The following is a 21,172-nucleotide window of genomic DNA, read 5'->3' on the forward strand; positions in this document are numbered from 1 at the left end:
TGACTATCTATTACTACTGATCAACTGTTATAAAGACTTATTGTGTTCCGCTAATAATTACTGAGGATTCATTTTTTATAATACATTTTTTAATCAAATAATATCAAGTTAAAAAGGTTTACATATTTTTTAATTATTTTTCATCTTATAGCATGATGTGATAATTTCGTGCAATTTAATATTGGATTACACTTGCTTTTTCATATAGTATTTTGTATTGGTTCATAAGAAAATTTTCAATCGGTAACGTCACCTGTTTAATTAGTAGTCTGATGTTTAAAATATTGAGTAAATCAAAAGCTTAAGAAGGAAAATTGATTCTAAATTGTAAAAGATATTTTATAATTTTGGCTGAATTACCATGACAGAGATGGGCGGTTGTGTATTTAATTTTAATAATTCTCTAATAAATAATCTTGCACATTTTCGCATTTTACTTGAAATTAGCAAGTGAGTCTTGTGCTTATTTGGTATTCGAAATTCCATATGCCAGTTTCGTTTGGTGTGTATGGAAGAGATTATTTAGATTTATCTTATAGAATAAGCATTTTGGTAGATGTTTAGTTTAACTTACGAAAATAATTTATGACCTGCTAATTTGACTATATTTTGATAGGCTTTGAAAATAAGCATGTGAATACATTTTTATATCTATTTATATTTATAAACTCTTGTGCTTATTTTAATAAAATTATCTAATAAGCTTATAAAATAAATGTTTGTGTTAAGTGCTAGTAAGCATAGAACGAGATTGGTTGTCGTCCTTGAATTGTGGAGCGCATAAGTGTTACGCCGTTACAGTGCTATTTATTTTAACGTGTTATCTCAACTCGTTTGTTTTATTTGTTTGTTTTTTGCTCTTAAGTGATAGTAGATCCTCAATTCCTCAATTTTTCAAAAGTGTTAAGAAAAATTGAGGATTTACTATCACATTAAATCAAAAGTTTAAGTTGTATCAACACATTATTTGTCCTATATAAAATTGATTCTATTTATTAGAGGAACGCCTAAGTGTCTCCTTCCTTTGTTTCATTTATTTTATCTCTCATTGTTCAACTTCATAATGACAATTCTCACTCAACAAGAATCTCAATACAACCCTTTAATACATGCTTCAATTTCTCATTGTGCATTGTTTAAGCCCAATGGTGAAAACCTTGACTTATCATTATAGTGGAATAGCTCGAAAGATCTGAATGATAAAAAATTTGTAAATTGTGATTTTTGTTTCAAAACAACCATCGGAGGAATCACTAGAGCCAAAAGACATCAAATGGAATAAGGGGATATGTTGGAGCTTGCAACAATACCTCACCAAGTGAGATTGCTGTTGAAGTAAGCTTTTGGAAAAAGAAAAAAAAAGGGAAATGACACATGGAAGAATGAGTTATAAGAAGTCCATGATGAGAGAAAAGAAGTGCAAGAAATTATGAAAGTGATAAAAGACCTGTAGCATGATGTTTTAATTGACCTTATTATTACATGTAGCATGATGTTTTAATTGACATTAGTGCCATTGGATTGGCTTGTACTGGTGGGGTGTGCGTGGCTTTTGGTTTCTTGGCTGGGGACGGATTACACAGTGGATGTGGAGGGTGATATTAAGAGGCTCATTTTGGGAGGGTCCTGTTCCCAAAATATTTTTATTTGAATAAAGTTTCTCTTTAACTTCCAAAAAAAAAAACAAAATGGAATTACATTTTTTCAACATGTGTATTTCTAGACTTTCTGAACCTTTGAACCTTTAGTAAGGAGCCTTTGAAACTTTACTTACTGAGGAATGAAGGTGGTAAAAAGTAGTTAAGAATAAAACTTAGGTGTTGTTCTTTAGTTACCCCTTATGCTGTTGTCCAATAAAACCCCAATCCCCCACTTTCATAATTTATTAATGTAATGATTTTTTTTAACTCGCAAGATTAAAGAAGAGTAACAAATTGGAAACGTTTTGGTTAAAGCAAACCTGAAGAAGCATTGCAACTTCCAACAAAAGTAGTATTAAAAAAAACTTGCAACAAAGTTATGGACGGTTAGGATTGAATCTTTCGAAAATAATATGAAATTTTACTAAAACACCCATGTAGAAAAGTAGATTATAGTGCAATAAATCAATGAATTACTGATTTGCCTCTAATGCTGCAAAACTGCTTCTTTATGTCAGTTAACTACAATGCATTTTCACAATTCATTCATGGAACTCCATAATGCGCTACTAGCCCATGAAGGTTCTATAATTGATGCTAACAAATAAACATGATCAAATCCATAATGCGCCACTGGCCCATGAACAATGCATTTTCAGAATTGAGAAAGGCCTTGCTATAAAGTATAAACAATGTAAATGGAAGAGTACTTGTCATAATACGAAATTCATCAACAAGGAGGACACGGTCCATATATATACGGCTGACCAAATTTGCTGTCACCCAGGTGTATCGCCAGAATAATTGTTGCAATATTTAGTTTCCAGTTGAAGAGTCCAGAAAAGGAGTGAGGTCAATTATACCAGTGAAGTCAATCATATCTTCTAGATTTAACATGATGTCTGTCTCTTCTTCAACCTGACAGAGTCCCAAAATAACAAGTCAGAAATACTGTAGTACTGTTAAGATGTCTGATATGCAAGTAAAAAGACCATTACTAGTGCAATTAAAACATATGCTTTGATTCCAGCTAGAGAATGTGAATCAAGTTCAAAGCAGGAATATTGATAGGAAAAATTAAAAATCAGTTAGACCTTATTACCAGTTTCATCATCATTGCACTGTCCAAGTCTTCAGGGGAACCAAGACAATTACAGATGCTACTGTTTTGATACCTCTGCTGGTCCATTACATGTAGCTGATGTGGTTTAATTGAGCACTCTTCAGTTAATTCAATGATCTCATCATGGTTCATTTGCAAGGGATCGCAAAAATTGAAGGCTGAGTTTACTGGATCACCATTCGCAGGAATCATAGAGCCTATTGAGTCACCACTAACATGAGAATGGTAAGTGCTATTCTGATTATGATTATCCCACCCTTCAAATGGAGCATTACAGCTTATGTTCCAGGGTACAGGAGTCATGTTATCTGTACAAGACACAGAAGCCGGTCCAAAACATTCATTCGCAAGATACTCAGTTGAGCAAACATCATTTGACCTGTCATTATCCAGCAGAGGGAGAGAGAATTGTGAATCTTGAGGGGCTAATGAAGTTGAAACTCTTCCCGTTTGTTTGTCTTGGGAATTATCTTCTAAGTCATTGTTTGAGATACTCAACTCACTAGGTCTTTGATTTTCTTCCAACATGAAGGTATTGTTCTGGTTTGGAATATGACTAACGCCCTTGCTGTGTTGAAATTGATCAACCTGAAGAGTTCTTGAAGAATGAGTGGCAGGAGTGTTTAATCTGGATCCGAAAGCATTTTTCCGAGAAACGGAACCCAGTATCGGATTAGCTTGTTGGTTCGCCATAGAGCTAATTCTTTTCAGATAAAGTCTATATTTCTGCAAAAAACAAAGAAGGTTCCATGTATGAATTAAAAGGCTCAGGTCATATTAGAGCTTATCTACTATAAAAAGCACTAGTAAAGCTCTAATTTATAAGTGCTATTTGGTTCGCATCCGAACAAACTCTATAGCAGGAAAAATAAGAAAATTACCTGCAGATGGCTGGCCACATTCTCCCTTGTAAGGTTTTCAACATCCATCATTTTAAGAACTTTTTTAGGGACAGCCTCTGCAACAGAAATAACACACAGTTCAGCAATGAAACTCTTTATCGCATGGCATAAAAAAATTATCATATAACATTCTCAATGTTGGATTGCTATCATGTTATCATATTCATAATAGGTTGACAAAAAATAAGAGGAAACAAAAACTGATTGAAGACAGAGTGAAGAACATACTGTCAATGCCTAACTGATTGACAGCAGCAAGAAATTTTTGGTGTAGCTCCCCAGACCAGACAACTCGAGGCTTCTTCGGAGCTGATGAGTCCCCACTATCAGTACCATTCTCATGCTCCACGTCATCGAAATCTTGATACTTTCTTTTCTTGGATGACTTTCCATTTTGATCTGAATTTGGTGTGGCTGCGGACCCTTGACCATTGTCGCTATAATTAAGTGTCTCATGGTTGCTGCTGGTTTTGGTCCCTTCCTTTTCCTTCGAGCCAATTTTCCTGTTCCTGATTACATGCTGCCAAATGGTCTTTAGCTCCTCAACTCTAACAGGTTTCAGCATATAATGACAAGCGCCGTGAGTAATTCCCTTCATCACCATATTCGAGTCGCCATTTACAGACAACACTGAAATAAAACATCATAACCAAATGAAATCAAAATCAAAACCTCAAGGAAATCTTCTTAAACTTACTATTCAGTTGCACACACCAAAGTTTCATATTTATCAATCAATTCTGAAGCTTGACCAAAATCAAAACCAAACGCATAATGACCATAAGTATCTAAAATCAGTGGTGTGATATATTAACCATCTAAAATATATTAACTATCTAACTTTATTCATAAGCATCACTATTAATCAATAATCAATGGTATAGATGAAAGTGAAAAAAATAAAAATTGAAATTGATATAAGATTATGACTTACGTATAACAGGTATGTCGATTATAAGTCCCACAAGCTCAAGAAACTTGAATCCATCAATTTCAGGCATATGGACATCGGTGATTACCAGGTCAAACTTGTCTTTGTTTTCTCTCAACTGCTGCAGTGCTGTTATTGCATTATCAGTTGCAGTAACTGCAAAATCCATTACTCAAATAATTAAGTATCATACAGAAAGAGAAAAATTTCATACTACCAAAATCAAGAACAAGAAATAACAATTCTAAAAGTAATTGAATTGAAGAAAATTTTGCAAAAGCAAGTAGAAAAAAGATACCCTTATATTGACACTTCCGGAGCATAGCCTCCAAAATCATGAGGCACGTTGGATCATCATCAACAGCAAGAACGTGCATTCCAATAGGAAACTGGTCTCTGTGATCATCACCCACCATTGTGATTGTCTTGCAAAAGGGTCAAAGTTTGAACCTTTTTGATTCTCTGTTTAATGGGTCTGGAACCAAAACCCTAAAGAGAGGGAAACAAGAATCAAGAAAAGATTTGTAAGGAAGAAGAATGCCAGTGAAATTGATGGAAGAAAAGAAGAATAGAAAGTGACAGTGTGTTGTGTTTGTTGAGTGAGAAAGAAACATACATACCAAGAAGGAAAGGGAAGATTGAATTTTCCGGGAAAAGAAGAAATTTTCCGGGAAAATAAAAAACGACCGTTGTGCTCTCGCTCGCGCTGAAATGCATAGTGAATAGTGAAAGTGGTAATGAATGATTAGTTTTATAACCCTTAGTTTAGGTCACAATTATTTTTTAACCGTTAGTTTTATTTTCAAGAAGAAAAAACCAAATCAATTTGTTTCCAAAAAAATTATATTGCTTTATTCCCAAAAAACAAAAATCTTCTCCCTAACTAAGGTCTCTCTTCCTCCATCATCTTTTCCATTGAAACAAACCCCTGTCGTATCAAGAAATTTAATTGTGGGGCGAAAATTTAGCTATGCTAATAAAAATTTTAATAGTTTATATTATTGTCAATTGTATAAAATGAGATTGTTTAAATCGCATAAGGTAAATGTTAGATAAAATAACTCTAATTTTAGGTAATCCGATGATATTTTGATATGCGTGACAGCGTGAGTGTGACTAGAACTTTCTAAAACACGCTTCTTTTATATGATAAACCTTCTAAAATCACATAATAAAATTTTTTTTTTTTTTTTTGAAATCAACAACCAAATAACATTAAATCAAAGCAAGTTCGGCATAGAAGCCAATACATCATCCCTCAAAAGACTAGACAACCCCGGGGGCCCCTCCTCAATCCAAACAGAGTCTGGGTAAGAAGAGGCGTTCCTAGCAAGGTAGTCAGCACAAGAGTTTCCTTCCCTACGCACAAAGGTAAGATCAACATGATCAAAAAACACCACTAACTTATGACAATCCTTAATAATGGAAAATAAATAAGAGTTTCCAGAAACTTTCTTCCAAGCCTGTTGTAAGAGCAAACAATCAGTCTCAAACTGCACTCTCCTGAACCCCAGCTGAATAGCTAAATCCATCGCCCACCGCAAACTAAGGGCCTCCGCTACTGTAGGAGAAAGCACCATTGTGGGGTACTTTGCTGCAGCTGCGAGAACCTCACCTGCATGGTCTCTAGCAACAAGACCAAAACCCGCAAACCTATCCTGTCCAACGGCTGCGTCCACATTCACTTTGACCACGTTCTCCGCCGGTCTCCGCCACCTCTTCAAGTTGTCCCTCTCATGTGATGCGGCCAGTGTGAAAGGTAGAGTTGATTGGCTTACCAAGCTAGCTGCACGATCCAGCACCCCCGCAATGCAAAACAACTTTTCCTCAAAAATGTGCTTGTTCCTAGCCTCCCAAATGGCAAACAAAAAACGTTGCACGCATGCCACCACCTCGAGATCCATGTCTCGGATCACCATAGTCAAGAAATCCACCATCTTCAAGCCTGGGTCCACGCGAACACCCATGGGACTAGCAAACCAGCAACCTCTAGTAATATTGCAACCAAGAAACTGATGATCCACCGTTTCATCCTCAAGACCGCACAACAGACAGCTAGAATCAACATCAACACCTCTCTGGCGAAGCTTTGTTCGCACCGGAAGGGCACCTGTACACACACGCCAAGATACCTCCCTAACCCTGGGCATAGAGGGTGCTTTCCAAAACCGCTTCCAAAGCGTTTGATCAAGCCCACGAGAGAGAGAAGACGAGGGAGAATCCTGGGCTACCACCTCTTGAAGAAACTCATAACCTGTTTTAACTGAGTACAAACCATCCGCAGTCCCTAACCAGAAGAGCTGATCTGACTCAGGCTGGCGAGGGAGAGGGACAGACATAATCCGAGAAGCTGTAGCTGGACAAAAAGTCCACTCAATCAAAGGAACATTCCAACCCCTGTTACCTAAAAGCATGAGATCCGCAACCTTGGTTAGGCCTAGTTCATCAACCACATCCTGTCGAAAATTAACTGGGGGACCATTAGCAAGCCAATTATCCTCCCAAATTCGAACCCGAGAGCCCTCCCCAATCCTCCAACAACTACCCTTCTGAATCATAGCTGAGGTTTTTAATATGCTACTCCATGCATAGCTCGGTCTGTACCCTTTCTTAGCACACTCCATCCTACCGGAGGAGAAATAAACACTTTTGAACACCTTACCAAGAAGGGAATCAGGGTAATTGTAAATACGCCACCAATTCTTAGCCACAAGGGCCAAATTAAAGGATTTGAAATCCCTAAAGCCAAGACCCCCAACATGTTTGGGCTGGCACATAGTTTTCCATTTAACCCAGTGAATACCACGCTTGGAGGCGTCTCCATCCCAGTAGAACCTGGAAATCATGCTCTCAATCTCATCGCACAACCCATCAGGTAAAACAAAACATGACATAACATACGATGGAATTGCTTGCGCCACAGATTTTATCAACACCTCTCTTCCAGCTCGAGAGAGAGTTTGCTCTTTCCAACCCTTCAAGTTTTTCCACACTCGTTCTTTCACAAACCTGAAAATTTGAGTCTTCGATTTCCCAATGATAGTGGGTAAACCTAGATACTTGTCATAGCTATCCACAGCCTTAACTCCCAACAAAAGTTGTAAATCAACAAAACAGTTCTCTGACACATTTCGGCTAACTGATAACATAGACTTCTCTAAATTAATTTTTTGCCCAGATGCACGTTCATAGGTGGCCAGAATGTTTTTTATGCACTCTGCTTCCTGAACCGTAGCCCGAGCAAAAAGAACACTATCATCTGCAAACAAAAGATGGGAAATTACAGGTGCAGAACGAGCAATTTTAATTCCATGCAAAGCAGATGTTGAAATAGATTTCTGGATCAAAGCAGAAAAAGCTTCACCACAAAGGATAAATAAGTAAGGGGAGAGAGGGTCCCCTTGTCGCAAACCCCGATGGGGTGCGAAAGTCGGTTGCGGATTCCCGTTCAACATAACTACAAAATTAACTGTAGTGACACAATTCATAACTAAATTAACCCAATGAACTGGGAAACCCATGTGAGTGAGAACACTTCTCAAAAAGGGCTACTCTACCCTATCGTACGCTTTTGACATATCAAGCTTGAGAGCCATCATGCCACTGCGACCTGAAATTCGTTTCTTCATATAGTGAAAGCATTCGAAGGCAATGAACGCATTATCTGTTATTAATCTGCCTGGGACAAAAGCACTCTGAGCTTCACTAATTAGGTCATGCAAAATCAATTTCATACGATTGGCAATGGTTTTAGAAATAATCTTAAAGATCACATTGCACAAACTGATAGGCCTATATTGATTTGCAAACACTGCTTTTTTAACCTTTGGTATAAGAACAATTAAAGTTTGATTAACCATACCTGGTGAGATATCTCCCTAAAGCACTTGTAGGCAGAACTCTGAAATATCATCCCCAACAATGGGCCAAAACTTTTGGTAGAAGAGGGACGGGAAGCCATCTAAACCTGGAGCCTTGGTTGGGTGCATCTGAAATAGAGCCTCCTCCACATCCTCCCTTGTAAAGGGGGTCGACAAAATCCTCCTATGGGCATCAGTGACTCTGCCATCAACCAGTGTCGCCACCTCCTCAATCCCAGTTGGGTTACAAGTCGCAAAAATTTCCTGGAAGTAACTTGTAAGGACTCTAGCAATGTCTGCATCACGCACAAACTTTCTCCCGTTGTCATCCTGAATCTCCTCAATCAGGTTCCTCTTCCGTCTTTGGGTCGCTTTGGAATGGAAAAATTTTGTGTTCCTATCACCATGCTTTAACCAGTTAGCCCGCGAACGCTGGCTCCACACTATCTCTTCCTGCTTTAGCAAAACATCCAAATTTTTCTCTGCTTCTCTAGTAGCCCTCACCACTTGCTCAGTTTGAACATCCTCTTGTAACCTTTGCAAAAATGCTCTTGCTTCCTTGATCCTCTTAGGTAATTCCCCATACTTTTCCCGCCCCCAAGAATCAAGAGAGCGACCAAACCAGATTAATCCGAGAGAGTATGGAATGGTTTGTGTTACTCCACCCCTCAGATATGATTTCTGCACACTCTTCTCCGCTTTCAAGCCAGACCTCCTCAAACCTAAACATTCTCGTTCTGTGCCGCTGAGTCTCAGTCCTTCTTGACCCACAATGGAGAACTACTGGATTATGGTCCGATTGATGTCTGATTAAATGGGACACATAAGAAACTGGCCATAAGTTCACCCATGCCTGATTAATTAAGGCATAATCCAAGCGTTCATCCACTCTACCTGGCCCAACCCTGTTATTAGTCCACGTGAAGGAGGGACCAGAAAAATCCACCCTCTGAAGCCCACAATCTGCACAAGCTTGGGTAGCGACCTGTAACCGCGCTAAATCAGGCGGGTCACCACCAAGCTTGTCAGACGGGGAAAGTATATCATTAAAATCTCCAATACAAAGCCACGGTATCGGCGCCATGGGCCGAACCGAACGAATCATCTCCCACGTTCTATCCTTTAGATGCAACTCGGGGAAACCATAAAGAGCATAAACCTGCATAGGCATAGTCACATGGTCCGAATGGACTACAGTAAATAAAATGTGATGTAAAGATGCATTAATTATTGTTACTTCCACCTCTGAACGCCATAAAAGACAAAGGCCTCCTGCTCTGTTTCGACCACACTGGACGGGAAAGATATTTGAGAGTCCTCCCATCCCACGATGCCTCTGCATCTCAAAAGTGAAAAGCTAAGTCTCCATGAGGAAGACTATATCGGGAGCTTGTGAGTGGATGAGCCCATGCAAGGCCCTAACTGCCTCCAGGTTCCCAAGCCCGCGGCAGTTCCACGACAAAAGCCTCATTGAGGTGGGCAGGACCGCTCCGCGGTCGCCGCCAATCCCAATCCAACTGAATTTTGTCTCTTCAAAGGCGGGGAAATCCCCGTGTCACGTACGCCAAGCGATGAAGAGGACCCGCTTGACCGCTTCCTCTGGTTCAACAAAGGATCCTTTTGACCATCCCTCTCATGCACAGTCAGCCCTTTAATATTACCTCCATCATGCTCATGTTCCTCACCCAAAAGATCTTCATAAGTATCACCATTCTCATCCTCTTGTTTCTCATCAAACCAGTCCTCGTCACCATTCTCATCGTCCACAAGTGGTGCCTTGCCGTTGTTGTCCTTCACGGCATCCCTATTTCCCACCTCATTCACATGCTCTTGATTCACGTTCACAACAACACCAAGCACATCACCTTGGCGCGCACGGTGTCGCTGGCGGTTGCCATTTTCCGCTGCAACCCCCTCGGAAAAGTTCCTTTGTTGAGCACCACTCTTTCTACCTCCGGAAGCCCGTAGCCATGCCCCGAACCTTTGAGGTTCACCAGCAGCGGCCCTGGGCAGCCCACAGTCACGGTTAATGTGGTCAATATGGCCACACTGAAAACAGAAATCATAGAGTTTCTCGTACTTGAAGATCACCTTGATCGGTTCTCGCCCCGGCACGACCACCATCTGCCCCTTACGAAGGGGTTTATTGAGGCTAACCCATACTCTGATGCGGAGGCCCTCTCCATCCCGACGCTTGTCCCAATCAAGGAAGCCATCAAAACCTCTTGCCAGCGATTTTGCTACTGTTTCCGTACGGTATGTGAAGGGAAGGCCATGCACTTGCACCCAGAAAGGCACTTAGGACATAGGGACCTGACCTGGGTTAATGCTCACATCATACTTGTTGAGAACTACCATGTGCCTGTTGAAGAACCAAGGGCCTGACTTGAGCACCAAGTCTCTGTCTTTGGTTTTCTTAAATCTGAAAGAGAAAAGGTTAGATCCAACATGGCGGATCTCCAAGCAATTACGCGACGACCATAGTGTTTGCATCACGCTCCTGAAAGGGCCAAAGCTTACCCGAGAACTGGTCAAGACCTTGCCCAGCAGCCACACATCTTCACCGAGCACGGGGTCGACGTCGAAGGCACCAACATCCAGCACCTTGTTCTCATCTCCCTCCAGGATCACGTCAACCTCGTTCACCATGATCAGGTTCCTGTATCACGCACGTAATAAGGAACTGTTGACTGGTTGCTAAAACTGGCTTGGTACCACACACAGCGTTAGAACCACATAAGTTAGAGTGCTTCTACGGTTCTACCCAAAATAAACCTTAGGTGATTTAAACAACTCCATATAAAATTTATTAGACAAAATATCATATATCTCATAAACCAAATACAACAAACTTTAATGAAAAAAGGACTTGTAAAATATTTTACAAGTCCACTGTAACTATCAAGATGAAAACTAATATAGTTTACACTGTATTAAAATAGGTGTCGGAGATGGAGGTCCAGGGTACGAACCCTGAGGAGGAACATGTGTAATTATTAACAATTAACCACTAGCATTTGCCTATAAAAAAAACATTGCACTAAAATATAAAATATTGCATCTATTACAAAAATAAACCCCTAACCTCCACCAACACACTATTAATAAATATAAAACCTCTTCAATTTCAAGAGGTTTAAGATTCATTTTTTCTTTGGTTTATCAAATTAAAGAGCAATGGTCAAAACTCAAAACTTCAAAGTCTTTGTTTTCTTTTAAAAATAATATGTGCACACTTAAGTTATACTTTCACGTATGAAATATGCTATATAAGAGTAGTACTATAGTAGGATATGATAGATAATGTGATAAAAAAAAATGAAAAAAAAAAGTTACAATAAGATGCAAAAAATGTAAGTGTGAATGTATTAAAAACTCATTTATCTAAGGGTTGAACTTCTACTATTAGTAAAAATAATGTAAGTAAGTAGTTAGTAGGGGCAGCTTTCTCATATTTATTGTCCTTAGACATAATATAACCATATAAAAATGAATTGGAAGGCTCATGAGTAACTAACTAGCTGCAGGACGGATGCATAGTTTTTTAGTACTATATGAACCTGTTTTTCTAATTCTAGGGGGCGATCGCCCCATTTGTGTTAGACGTAGGTCCGTCCTTGATCATACCGGCCACCCATGCCGTCGTGATGCCCCGCCTCCGCCACTCTCTTAAAACCCACCCAAGGATCTCCCACTCATTCCTTAACCCTCCGCCTTTGCCACCCCTCGTGTCTCAGTGAACACTCATCCTCTAAAAACTCCTCGTCGTGTTGCTGCGACACTTCTCCCTTCGCTATTGAGAACACCCCTCCTCCACAAAAGGCCTACCACAACACCTTTCCTTTGCAAAAACCCTGTCGTGGTGCCTCGCCTGGGTTCCCCCCTAATGTCACCTCCATCAAGCGAAACAACAAGTGATGTAACAATTGGTGTGTTTGGGAACCAAATGAAAAGCCATAGTAACCTTATGAGCACAAATCTTTTGTTATCTTACTTCTTGATGAATGAGAAGTCTCATTATTCAATATGTACTTTTTTCTGAATGTCAACTAAGTTACAACGTTTAGCCGGAAAAAATATTTTCAAGAACACATGGGTGAGTTCAAGATGAAATCAGTGGTTTATAAGAGTGAGTGTTGTTAGTCCAATTGCTTTTAGGCATTTTGGGCTAAACTATCACTCCACTCCACCACTACACTCTCCTCGAACATCAATTATCTTTTGGACCCTACCCGCACCAAACCCAACAAATGATATCAGAGCCCACTTGCCCAACGGTCCATGATCCAAGAAAAAAAAGAGTTAAAAAAAAAACCAAAAAAAAAGGAAAAATGGGCTCATAAGAAAAGTAAATTGTCAACTAAAAATCAAAAGCTATGGCCCCTAAGACTCGCACAAATTAAGAAGGAGCACTAGCCCGCAACTGTTCTGCTTGAGTACAAGTTCAGGCAGAGCAAGTAACTCGACAACTCAAGTTAGATTTGAGGGGAAGTGATCAAAGTTGAAGTCCCACACATGAATGAGTTCAAAATGATATTAATGGTTTATAAGAGTAGGTGCTGGTAGTTCTATTGTTTTAAGGTATTTTTGGCTATACTATCACTGCACTCCACCACTACACTCTCCTTGAACATCAGCTACCTTTTGAGTCCAACACTTCTTAAGTCCTTAGCCTCTAACTTTAAACTTTCTGTAAGACACATTCTCTTTGTTCTTTGTTAAAACCTTAACACCAAACTTAAGAATCCTTTGAGAAATTTTATATACATGCCAGATTTTTCCTTAGATTAATTTATAAACCAAAATCTGGAGTAAACAAAATCATCCATTGAGTGAAGATTTAATCACTAATGCATAGAAAATGTGTTAGACGAAGATTTAGTCATTAATGCATTATCTGTTGTGTATCGCCAGTTTAGTAACTTGGTGGAAAATTGGCTTTGCTTTGCTTAATCTACGAACTTCAAACTGAGAAAAGCAAAATAAAAGATCAGAATCCCCTCTCTTCTTGAATTGATGAATATCTCAATCTACTTACAACATAATATAGCTACATATCAGCATGGTTAGAATTTCAATAGCATGATAATTACGAAAACCTCTCAACAAGTGATTTAATTCTCACAAACACAGACACACCCTTTGGTTCTGCGGGGAGCCGGTGCAGCGAAGGACGTTGATGAAGAGGTTTTCATCGCAAGGAATGCAGAGTTTTGAATCTGCAATGAAATCATACTCTTCCTGAGCCTGATCCAGCAAGGCCCTGAAGAGCGGATGGTGGAGCAAAGCAATCTTGATCACATATCTCGCACGGTTCTCGCCAACGTAAACAACCATGTGTCCCTTTGGAACATCACTTGGGATGGAGCAGCTTTCATGCAGGGAAGACCACAAAGCCCATTTGCAGCAGTTCTCACAAGCAGCACAGATTTTGACTCTGCTTCCCATTTTCTTGCACTTGTTAAGGCACCCTCTTACAAATCTTGACTTCATAGTAGTTCTCACTTCTAAGAAGTATTATGAGGTATGGAGAATTAGAGATAGGGAGAGCAAATGAAGGAGAAAGGGAGTGAGAGTTGCAAGTGCAATGAGTACTTGGAAAGTGATAAGGTATATATAATTGTGGCATGGGAAGAACCTGTACTCTAGAGCATTAAATGTAGGACATGATTGGTAGCTTCTATGCTATTAAACACTTCATTCATTCTCTTTAAGTAAAATCTCATTTTCGAGTTTTGTGAATAAAAAAGAGATAGTTCCACAATAATGTTGATGTTTTAGACTTGAACATAATTAATTCATGAGCAAAGTAACTGTGCTAAGACATTACTGATAGGGATTGAAATCATTTGTACATGTTTGACATCTCACTCTCTGTCCCACCAAGTAAGTTGTGACATATCATTTAAAAATCACGCTTAAAATGCTATAATTGACATACTCATATGCATGACATAATTTCATTGGTGGAACGGAAAAAATTACACCAAATGATGACAAAAGGTCTTCATCTCATTAGTAACCTTTATTTTTTATTCACTTTAAGTAAGATTTCAGGATCAATTCTTGTGAATGAAAAAGAAAATAACTAATCGAGAGAGTTAGCTCAATTATGAGGTTCAACTGTGTGTTAAGATAAAATTATATAATTATGGGGGTCAAGTTCAACATATATATTATTTCAGTTGTGCCAGTTATTTATAGTTTGGAGCTTGTAGGCTAGCTTAGATCGTTGCATTGATACGAAACTGTACGAACATGCATGGCAATGATTTTAAGATACAAAACAAAATATGATGTATGTATAACTGATTAATTAACAGGACTCCCCTCCTAGGAAGTAAGGGGTCTGTCCTTCTCGTCACTGTTCTTTCGAAGTTCTCAACGTTAAGACCCCACAACTTTGGGGAGGAAAAGATAAGATATCAAAAGAGGGATGGGATAAGTTTCTTGGACAAAGTGCAAACGCACTTATTTCAAATATACACATGGGGGTGGATAAAAAAGATATTGGAGGACTTTATTTATTCAAAGAGAGGATTCAACTTTTTTTAGCAGTAAACGTTGAAAATTTTGTACGGTTTAAAGTGGATTGAACTCCAAAATTCTACATGGCCGTATAAGTTCAGCTTTGGAAGAAAGAAATATTGTTAAAAGTACGTGAATGTGTTAATTGTTGGTCAAGTTAGTCACATAGAGAGACCAATTTGACTTATAATTCAATCGTTCAAATACTTTTAAAGGTATTTCATTTTTTCAGAAACATGTATGTTCAACGCTTTATCTTTTAGGATTGAATTTGAAGGTTCAATGGTTTAAAGTATTAAAAGTCGGCATAAGAACAAATCTAGTGCCAAAAAGTGAATCAGATGATGATGATAGTGTGATTGAGTGCATTCAAGATAGTGCATGCTGGTGTTAATGGGTTTGAGATATGGAGCTACTTGGTCATTAGTAATTTTATATATGCGGGTATGAACCAATTAATTAGCAACTTTGTCTGTATATAATGTATTAATGCTTGTGTCTCTATCAATTTCAGTAGCTTTTTCTAAGCACTTATTTAGATTGGAATTTAGTATTCCCATTTGGATTGATGTTAGATCACTACTTGTGTTAAATTATATATCTTGAATTTGAAGTACATGTTGGCTAAAGCATTGTTTAAGTAAGGACTAAATAGGGTACTAGCCGTACAAATTGTCATATATTAAGTCTCCTAGTAGCTAGCTATCCTGATGCAAATGGATTTGGGATAAGTTTTACTGTTCCCAGCATCGCTCTCAGGAGTGCAGGAAATGGGTTATGCGTTGCAAAAGGGATGGAAGGACGTATCTTTTACTGCAGAGTAGAATGGAAGTCACAGTTCTTCCCCCTTAAAACTTTGACCCTGTATGGATCTGACATCTTTGATTTGATTCCCTTCCAATGTTCTATGGAATTTAATTGGCTTAATTGCATGGTTGAACTTTTTTCTGTAATTGATTGAAATGCAAGTTTTTGGAGAGAAACTTTTATGAGTAAGCTACTAAGTGTCACAATTAGCTCTGATAAAAAAATGTTGATCCAAACATGAGTAGTTGCTTAAGATGTATGCCTAACCTCATTGTTATGATTGACCCAAACGACCACTTGGCCGACTATCATCCTTGATGGCTCAAATGATTTTATCACCAATGTCTACCCGTGAAGAATGACTAAGCACATAACTTTCACTTTTCGAACCAATTAGTTACACATGATTATTAAAGTTAAGTTGTTAGAACTATGGTCAAGTAAGCTTAGCAAAGGTTAAAACCCGGCCAATGTCACCTAAATGGTAGGCTAACAACGGTAAATGACCTATATTCTTAATAAGACAACCATTATAAATAGTTTGATTGCATTCTAAGCTATTTCGACAACTCATTTTGCTATCTTATTACTCTTTTAAATTTTAAGATTCTCTTTGGAATCTTGAGCTGAATTGAGCCTCAAAGTATTTTTTGGTCTATTTTTTGCGGGCATTTCCTTCGTTGTGGACATTCATTGCACCACTGCATTCACCGGCCACCGTACTCTCCGCTAGCATCATTACACTTGTTGAGAGGACTAATTTGCTCAAATTCTGGAAGAACACTTATATTCTAGAGAAGAAGAGAAGAAAAAACCCACACAAACAATTTGTATGAGTAAAACTTCACTTTGTTTTAGTTAAGAAAAGGTTGGAGATTAAGGGGAGAGTACTGTTTGAAGTCTTAGTTTCCATCGTGTATAATAATAATGTAATTAAATGGAGAGAATATAAACTAGATTCTGTATGGAAAATTCAGCAATTTCAGGTTCACACTTCCCTGGTCATCTTATACTGATAGTGCTCAGAGTCAGAGAGATGATTGAGAGACAGCACATTGATTCATCCCTTTTAAGACAAATGTGGGTTGTGCTTAGTTGGTTGAAAACAATGGCGCGTTCAGTTTGCCACATGATCATTACTGTTTTCCAGATGAGACAACGAGAGAGTTGAATGGTTCAGAAAAGGCCTTCAATGGATCTTATGAAAATTACACAGTACGTACTGTTTATTTCACTTCACATTACAAAATGCAATCAATGTTCTTCCGCATATTTTGCTCCTTTTAGTGTTTCCTCTCTCACACCTAAACTAGAGTAGATGACACTAATGTAAGTGGTGTTTTTTCTAAACCAGCAAATCCATATTATTAAAATTGAGTACAAAATGAACATACAAGTCTATAACTACGATCTAAAACTTTGGCCAAAGACACGTTAAAAGATAAACATCTTCATCCTAAATATCATCTTCCATCTTCTGCAAAGATTAAAAGTAATAAGTTGGATTGAGGTAGCGCTTTTAGATCTGTTGGAAGATTAAAGATGACATTTCGGATAAAGAAAAAACGTAGAAAATATAAATAGCGGTCTGTTTTATATTGTGTGGTGTTTTATTTGGTGATAGTGCAGTCGATCTTATATGAGATTGATGTTCTAAAAAATGTTTAGAAGATAAATCTAATCTTTGTTTTCAAAGTGGGTTATTTTTGTCATGCCTTCAGCCGTCAATAAGATTTTAATTTAATTGAATGCACAATATCATGTAAATAAAGCTCGTTAGAATTAAAAACATGCTTGCTCCGAGTGAGCTAAATTGACCAAACCGTTGCATGTCAAATCATCATCTAGCTCTTCCTTCTTTCGAACGTACAAGAAGGTAATTCTTGAAATTGATGTTACTGAGGGCTATTATGCAAAGATGATACACTTAATCACTGTAAGATTGTGTACCAAAGCATAGATGATACAAAGCACTCTAAAAGCAAATGAGCAGAATCACAAGATGACCCACAAGATGTACAAATAATTTGGTAATTCTCCAATGAATTCCCATGTTTCAAAATAATGACCCCACACCACAGCAAGTATTTTCCCCTTTAATCTCCACAACCATTTACCTAATACACTAAATTAAAAGATTACAATCTTCTCACACCCGACCACCCTTCTCTCTCTTTTTTTACTAATGTACTCCCATGCCACTCAATTCTCTATCCTAGGGATGGCACCCGCGCGGGGCGGGGGCGGGGAGTGGCCCCCCATCCCCGTCCCCGCATCTCTCTTTTGTCCCCGTCCCCATCCCCATTCCCCACGGCGGGGTAAATTTTCACCTCATCCTCAATCCCCACCTCCCCACGGGTCCTCATGGGGACCATTAACACATCATTAAAAATATAATAAAACTAAATTAAATATAAAAAATACACAAATTTCTTCCTGGACCACAAATGTATAGAAACCACGGATGAGAATAGAACATGTCAAATTCCATGAAAATGTATATTGAAGTTCAAATAACATTGATCAAAATTCATAACATTAAGTCTACAAATAAGAAAATTGACATATAAAATTCAACATTCAATCCAAAAAAATGTGAAGTCTATCATCCAAAATATCTCAAAAGTCAACGCCGAAAAAAGTCTAAACTCTGTAAAAATACAAATCATCCCGCAGTCAAGTCATCGCCAATGTGAAATAGGGTTATACTTATAGTGGTAAGAAATCTAGGGTTTTATAATTGACTGTTTGTATTCTTTTTTTTACAACCGACTGATTGTATTCTTATTTTTAAACTTTTATATATAATTGGCTTCTTTTTTTTTTTGAACTCTATATAATTGGCTATGATACTTTATATTTTTTAATTACCTACTTGACTTTGATTATTAAAGGTATTATTAATTTTTTACATATATATACGGGGCGGGGTCCCCGCGGGGCAGGGAGGGTGATCCCCATCCCCAAATTTGTTTCGGGGGGATTTTTGTCCCCATCCCCACCCCCACAGGGAAAAATTCCCCAGGATCGGGGCCCCAAACGGGGCAGTCCCCACGGGGATCCCCATATACAAGTGGAAATTGCCATCCCTACTCTATCCTCCTTGAACCTTTCCCCACAAAAACATCATAAATAGAATTTCAATAGTTTAGAAATAATACCTTCTTGGAGCCATGAAGTCTAAAATGAAGAAAATTGGCATTGAGGATAGTACAATTTTTAACAAAACTATACGCCCTCCAAATGATAAACATTTACTTCACCAAAATAAGAGCCTTCTTTAAACCTTTTGCAAAAGTGGTTGTCAAGTTGCACGCTTCCTCGAATTTGCTCCTAGCAGGATGCCAAAATAAATAAAAAGAATATCACTCAACTCACAATTTAAAACAACTTATGTAAAATTCGACCAAGTTCGCTCGACATTTAAGTGAAATAACGGTCTTTTGTAAGTTTTGTTGAAAGCCGACGTAATAAGGGATTAAGTATTCTTTTTATCTCTTTGAAATTGAAAAAAAAAAGTGTATCCACTTTTAATCTTTAGAAAATGTGGTTTGTATCTCATGAAAGACTAAAACCACATGACTTTAATGTTTTGTAGGGACTAAAACCACTTCACTTTTAACTATTGACTTAAATCAATAGTTACAAATTTTACTGGGATAAAAATTATATTTAAGTCTACTAAACGAGTACAAAAAAATCGAAAGAGACAAGAGAGGGCCAAGTCAAAACACATAGAAATCCATTTAGTATGCAATCAACATAAACACAAACACTACCTACAATTTCCAAAGTCACCAATTGAATTCATGGTTGGATCAAAATGAAACTCCAATATTGAGGAAACACTATCACATTATGAGTAAGAATGATGATGCAAATGCAATTGTACACAATGGGGGGGCATGTGAGTGAGTGATAGATGATAGATAAGGTTCGTTGATAGTGCACATGAGGTTTGGGCCACGGGTGGGTGAAGAAGATATTATGTGACATAACACACTTAGATATATATAAGAAGCAGAGGAGGCAAAGGGAAATGGTTGGTGACTGAGCCCTCTCCTTCTCGTCTTCCTCTATGGTTCACACGCAGCCATTTTGATTTGATTAGACACCATTTGCTCCCCTTGCACGTGCATTCCTGTGTTACCTTGAGCTGTCACTGTGATCACATGCATTCATTTCATCATTTTGGCTCCAACTTCTTCTCCCTAACTAACTGTCTGCCCCATCTCCTTATCCCTCATTTAACACCTCTCCATGCTTCCTTCCAGGAAGCATAACTCCATGTTCATTCTTGTTTACCGCGTCAAGTTCATAACATAGTTTAGTGTCGGTTGAGATATGAAAACCTTGCTTTTAGATCATTTGACGGCTAGGAAGGTCAGTGTTGTTAATTTGTTACAAAATTGAAATGCATTCTAAGTAGACTCAAAGTTCAAGTACAACATTAGCCTATTGTGTCTTTGTGAAGTACTACAATACATCTAAATTGTGTATTCTATCTAACTAATAAGAATCTCTAGTCTTTACATGTGACGTGATATTGATATATTATGAGTTTGAAAGGATATTGATTCCACTTTTTAATAGGAATCAATTATATTACTGCAATGTCAAAATAAACGCACAAATGATCTTTTGGGTAAGATTGTGTTGACAAAAAAAAATTCATGAAAAATACATTACGTAGAAGCCATGATTCGAGCAAGTTGGATTTCGTCAAGTATTAAAAGGGAACCTTAGGATAGGTGTTATATTCATAATGTTCATGTTATTCTCAAAGTTTTCTGATTTTAAAATCGAAAATGGATCCAATTCATAAGATGTAGGAATTATTACGGTTAAAAAGTGAGGTCAACCGATATATGTTAGACAGCTGACTAAGATAGAGGGTAGGCAGAGAAGCCATGATATAGATGAAGATATGCATAACGAACATGCTAGATTTAGGAGATTCTAAACAAACTCCTACTGATCCAAGGGTGTTTGACCTAAATATTCCTCAACCCACTCCCACTATAAATCCGATTTCTAAGGGATGAGTATTGGTCGAGGGGGGAGCTCATTACAAAATTAGAGGCTCATATTCAAGGGAGGATTCCATAAGGATAACTATGTGCACAAGCATCAGAGTCATGGAGCACCATAGGAATCAAAATCATAACCAAAGTCTGACTCATAACTTCCACTCTTCTCTTCTGATGTACACCACAAGGGGTAAAAAGACCACGTCATTTGACATTCTCATGACGCAGCACAAAGGCACATCTATACATTATTTGTCAACCTTTATTGGCATGAGTTAAAACACCCGCTAAAATGCTGCAAGAAAAAACTCAGAATTGTTTGTCGCAATCATGATGAGCTGCGCGGTACAA

At 38.1% G+C, this 21,172-nt stretch overlaps 2 protein-coding genes across 2 annotated transcripts; both read right to left on the minus strand.

Annotated features, from left to right (window-relative positions):
* Window positions 1-2,156: 2,156 nt before the first annotated feature.
* LOC130720255 (two-component response regulator ORR22-like) lies at window positions 2,157-5,054 on the minus strand. The gene is made up of 6 exons (XM_057570882.1): window positions 4,895-5,054; window positions 4,600-4,752; window positions 3,894-4,295; window positions 3,645-3,721; window positions 2,743-3,489; window positions 2,157-2,558 (listed from the first exon to the last, which is right to left on the minus strand). Exons 1-6 carry the CDS (start codon window positions 5,010-5,012, stop codon window positions 2,457-2,459), a joined length of 1,599 nt encoding a protein of 532 aa, XP_057426865.1. The 5' UTR covers window positions 5,013-5,054; the 3' UTR covers window positions 2,157-2,456.
* Window positions 5,055-13,439: 8,385 nt separating this feature from the next.
* LOC130718584 (protein SMALL AUXIN UP-REGULATED RNA 12-like) lies at window positions 13,440-14,058 on the minus strand. The gene has a single exon (XM_057569192.1). It carries the CDS (start codon window positions 13,947-13,949, stop codon window positions 13,578-13,580), a length of 372 nt encoding a protein of 123 aa, XP_057425175.1. The 5' UTR covers window positions 13,950-14,058; the 3' UTR covers window positions 13,440-13,577.
* Between the last annotated feature and the right edge of the window lie 7,114 nt (window positions 14,059-21,172).

Source organism: Lotus japonicus, chromosome 5 (assembly GCF_012489685.1).
Source record: "Lotus japonicus ecotype B-129 chromosome 5, LjGifu_v1.2".
Taxonomy (NCBI): Eukaryota; Viridiplantae; Streptophyta; class Magnoliopsida; order Fabales; family Fabaceae; genus Lotus; species Lotus japonicus.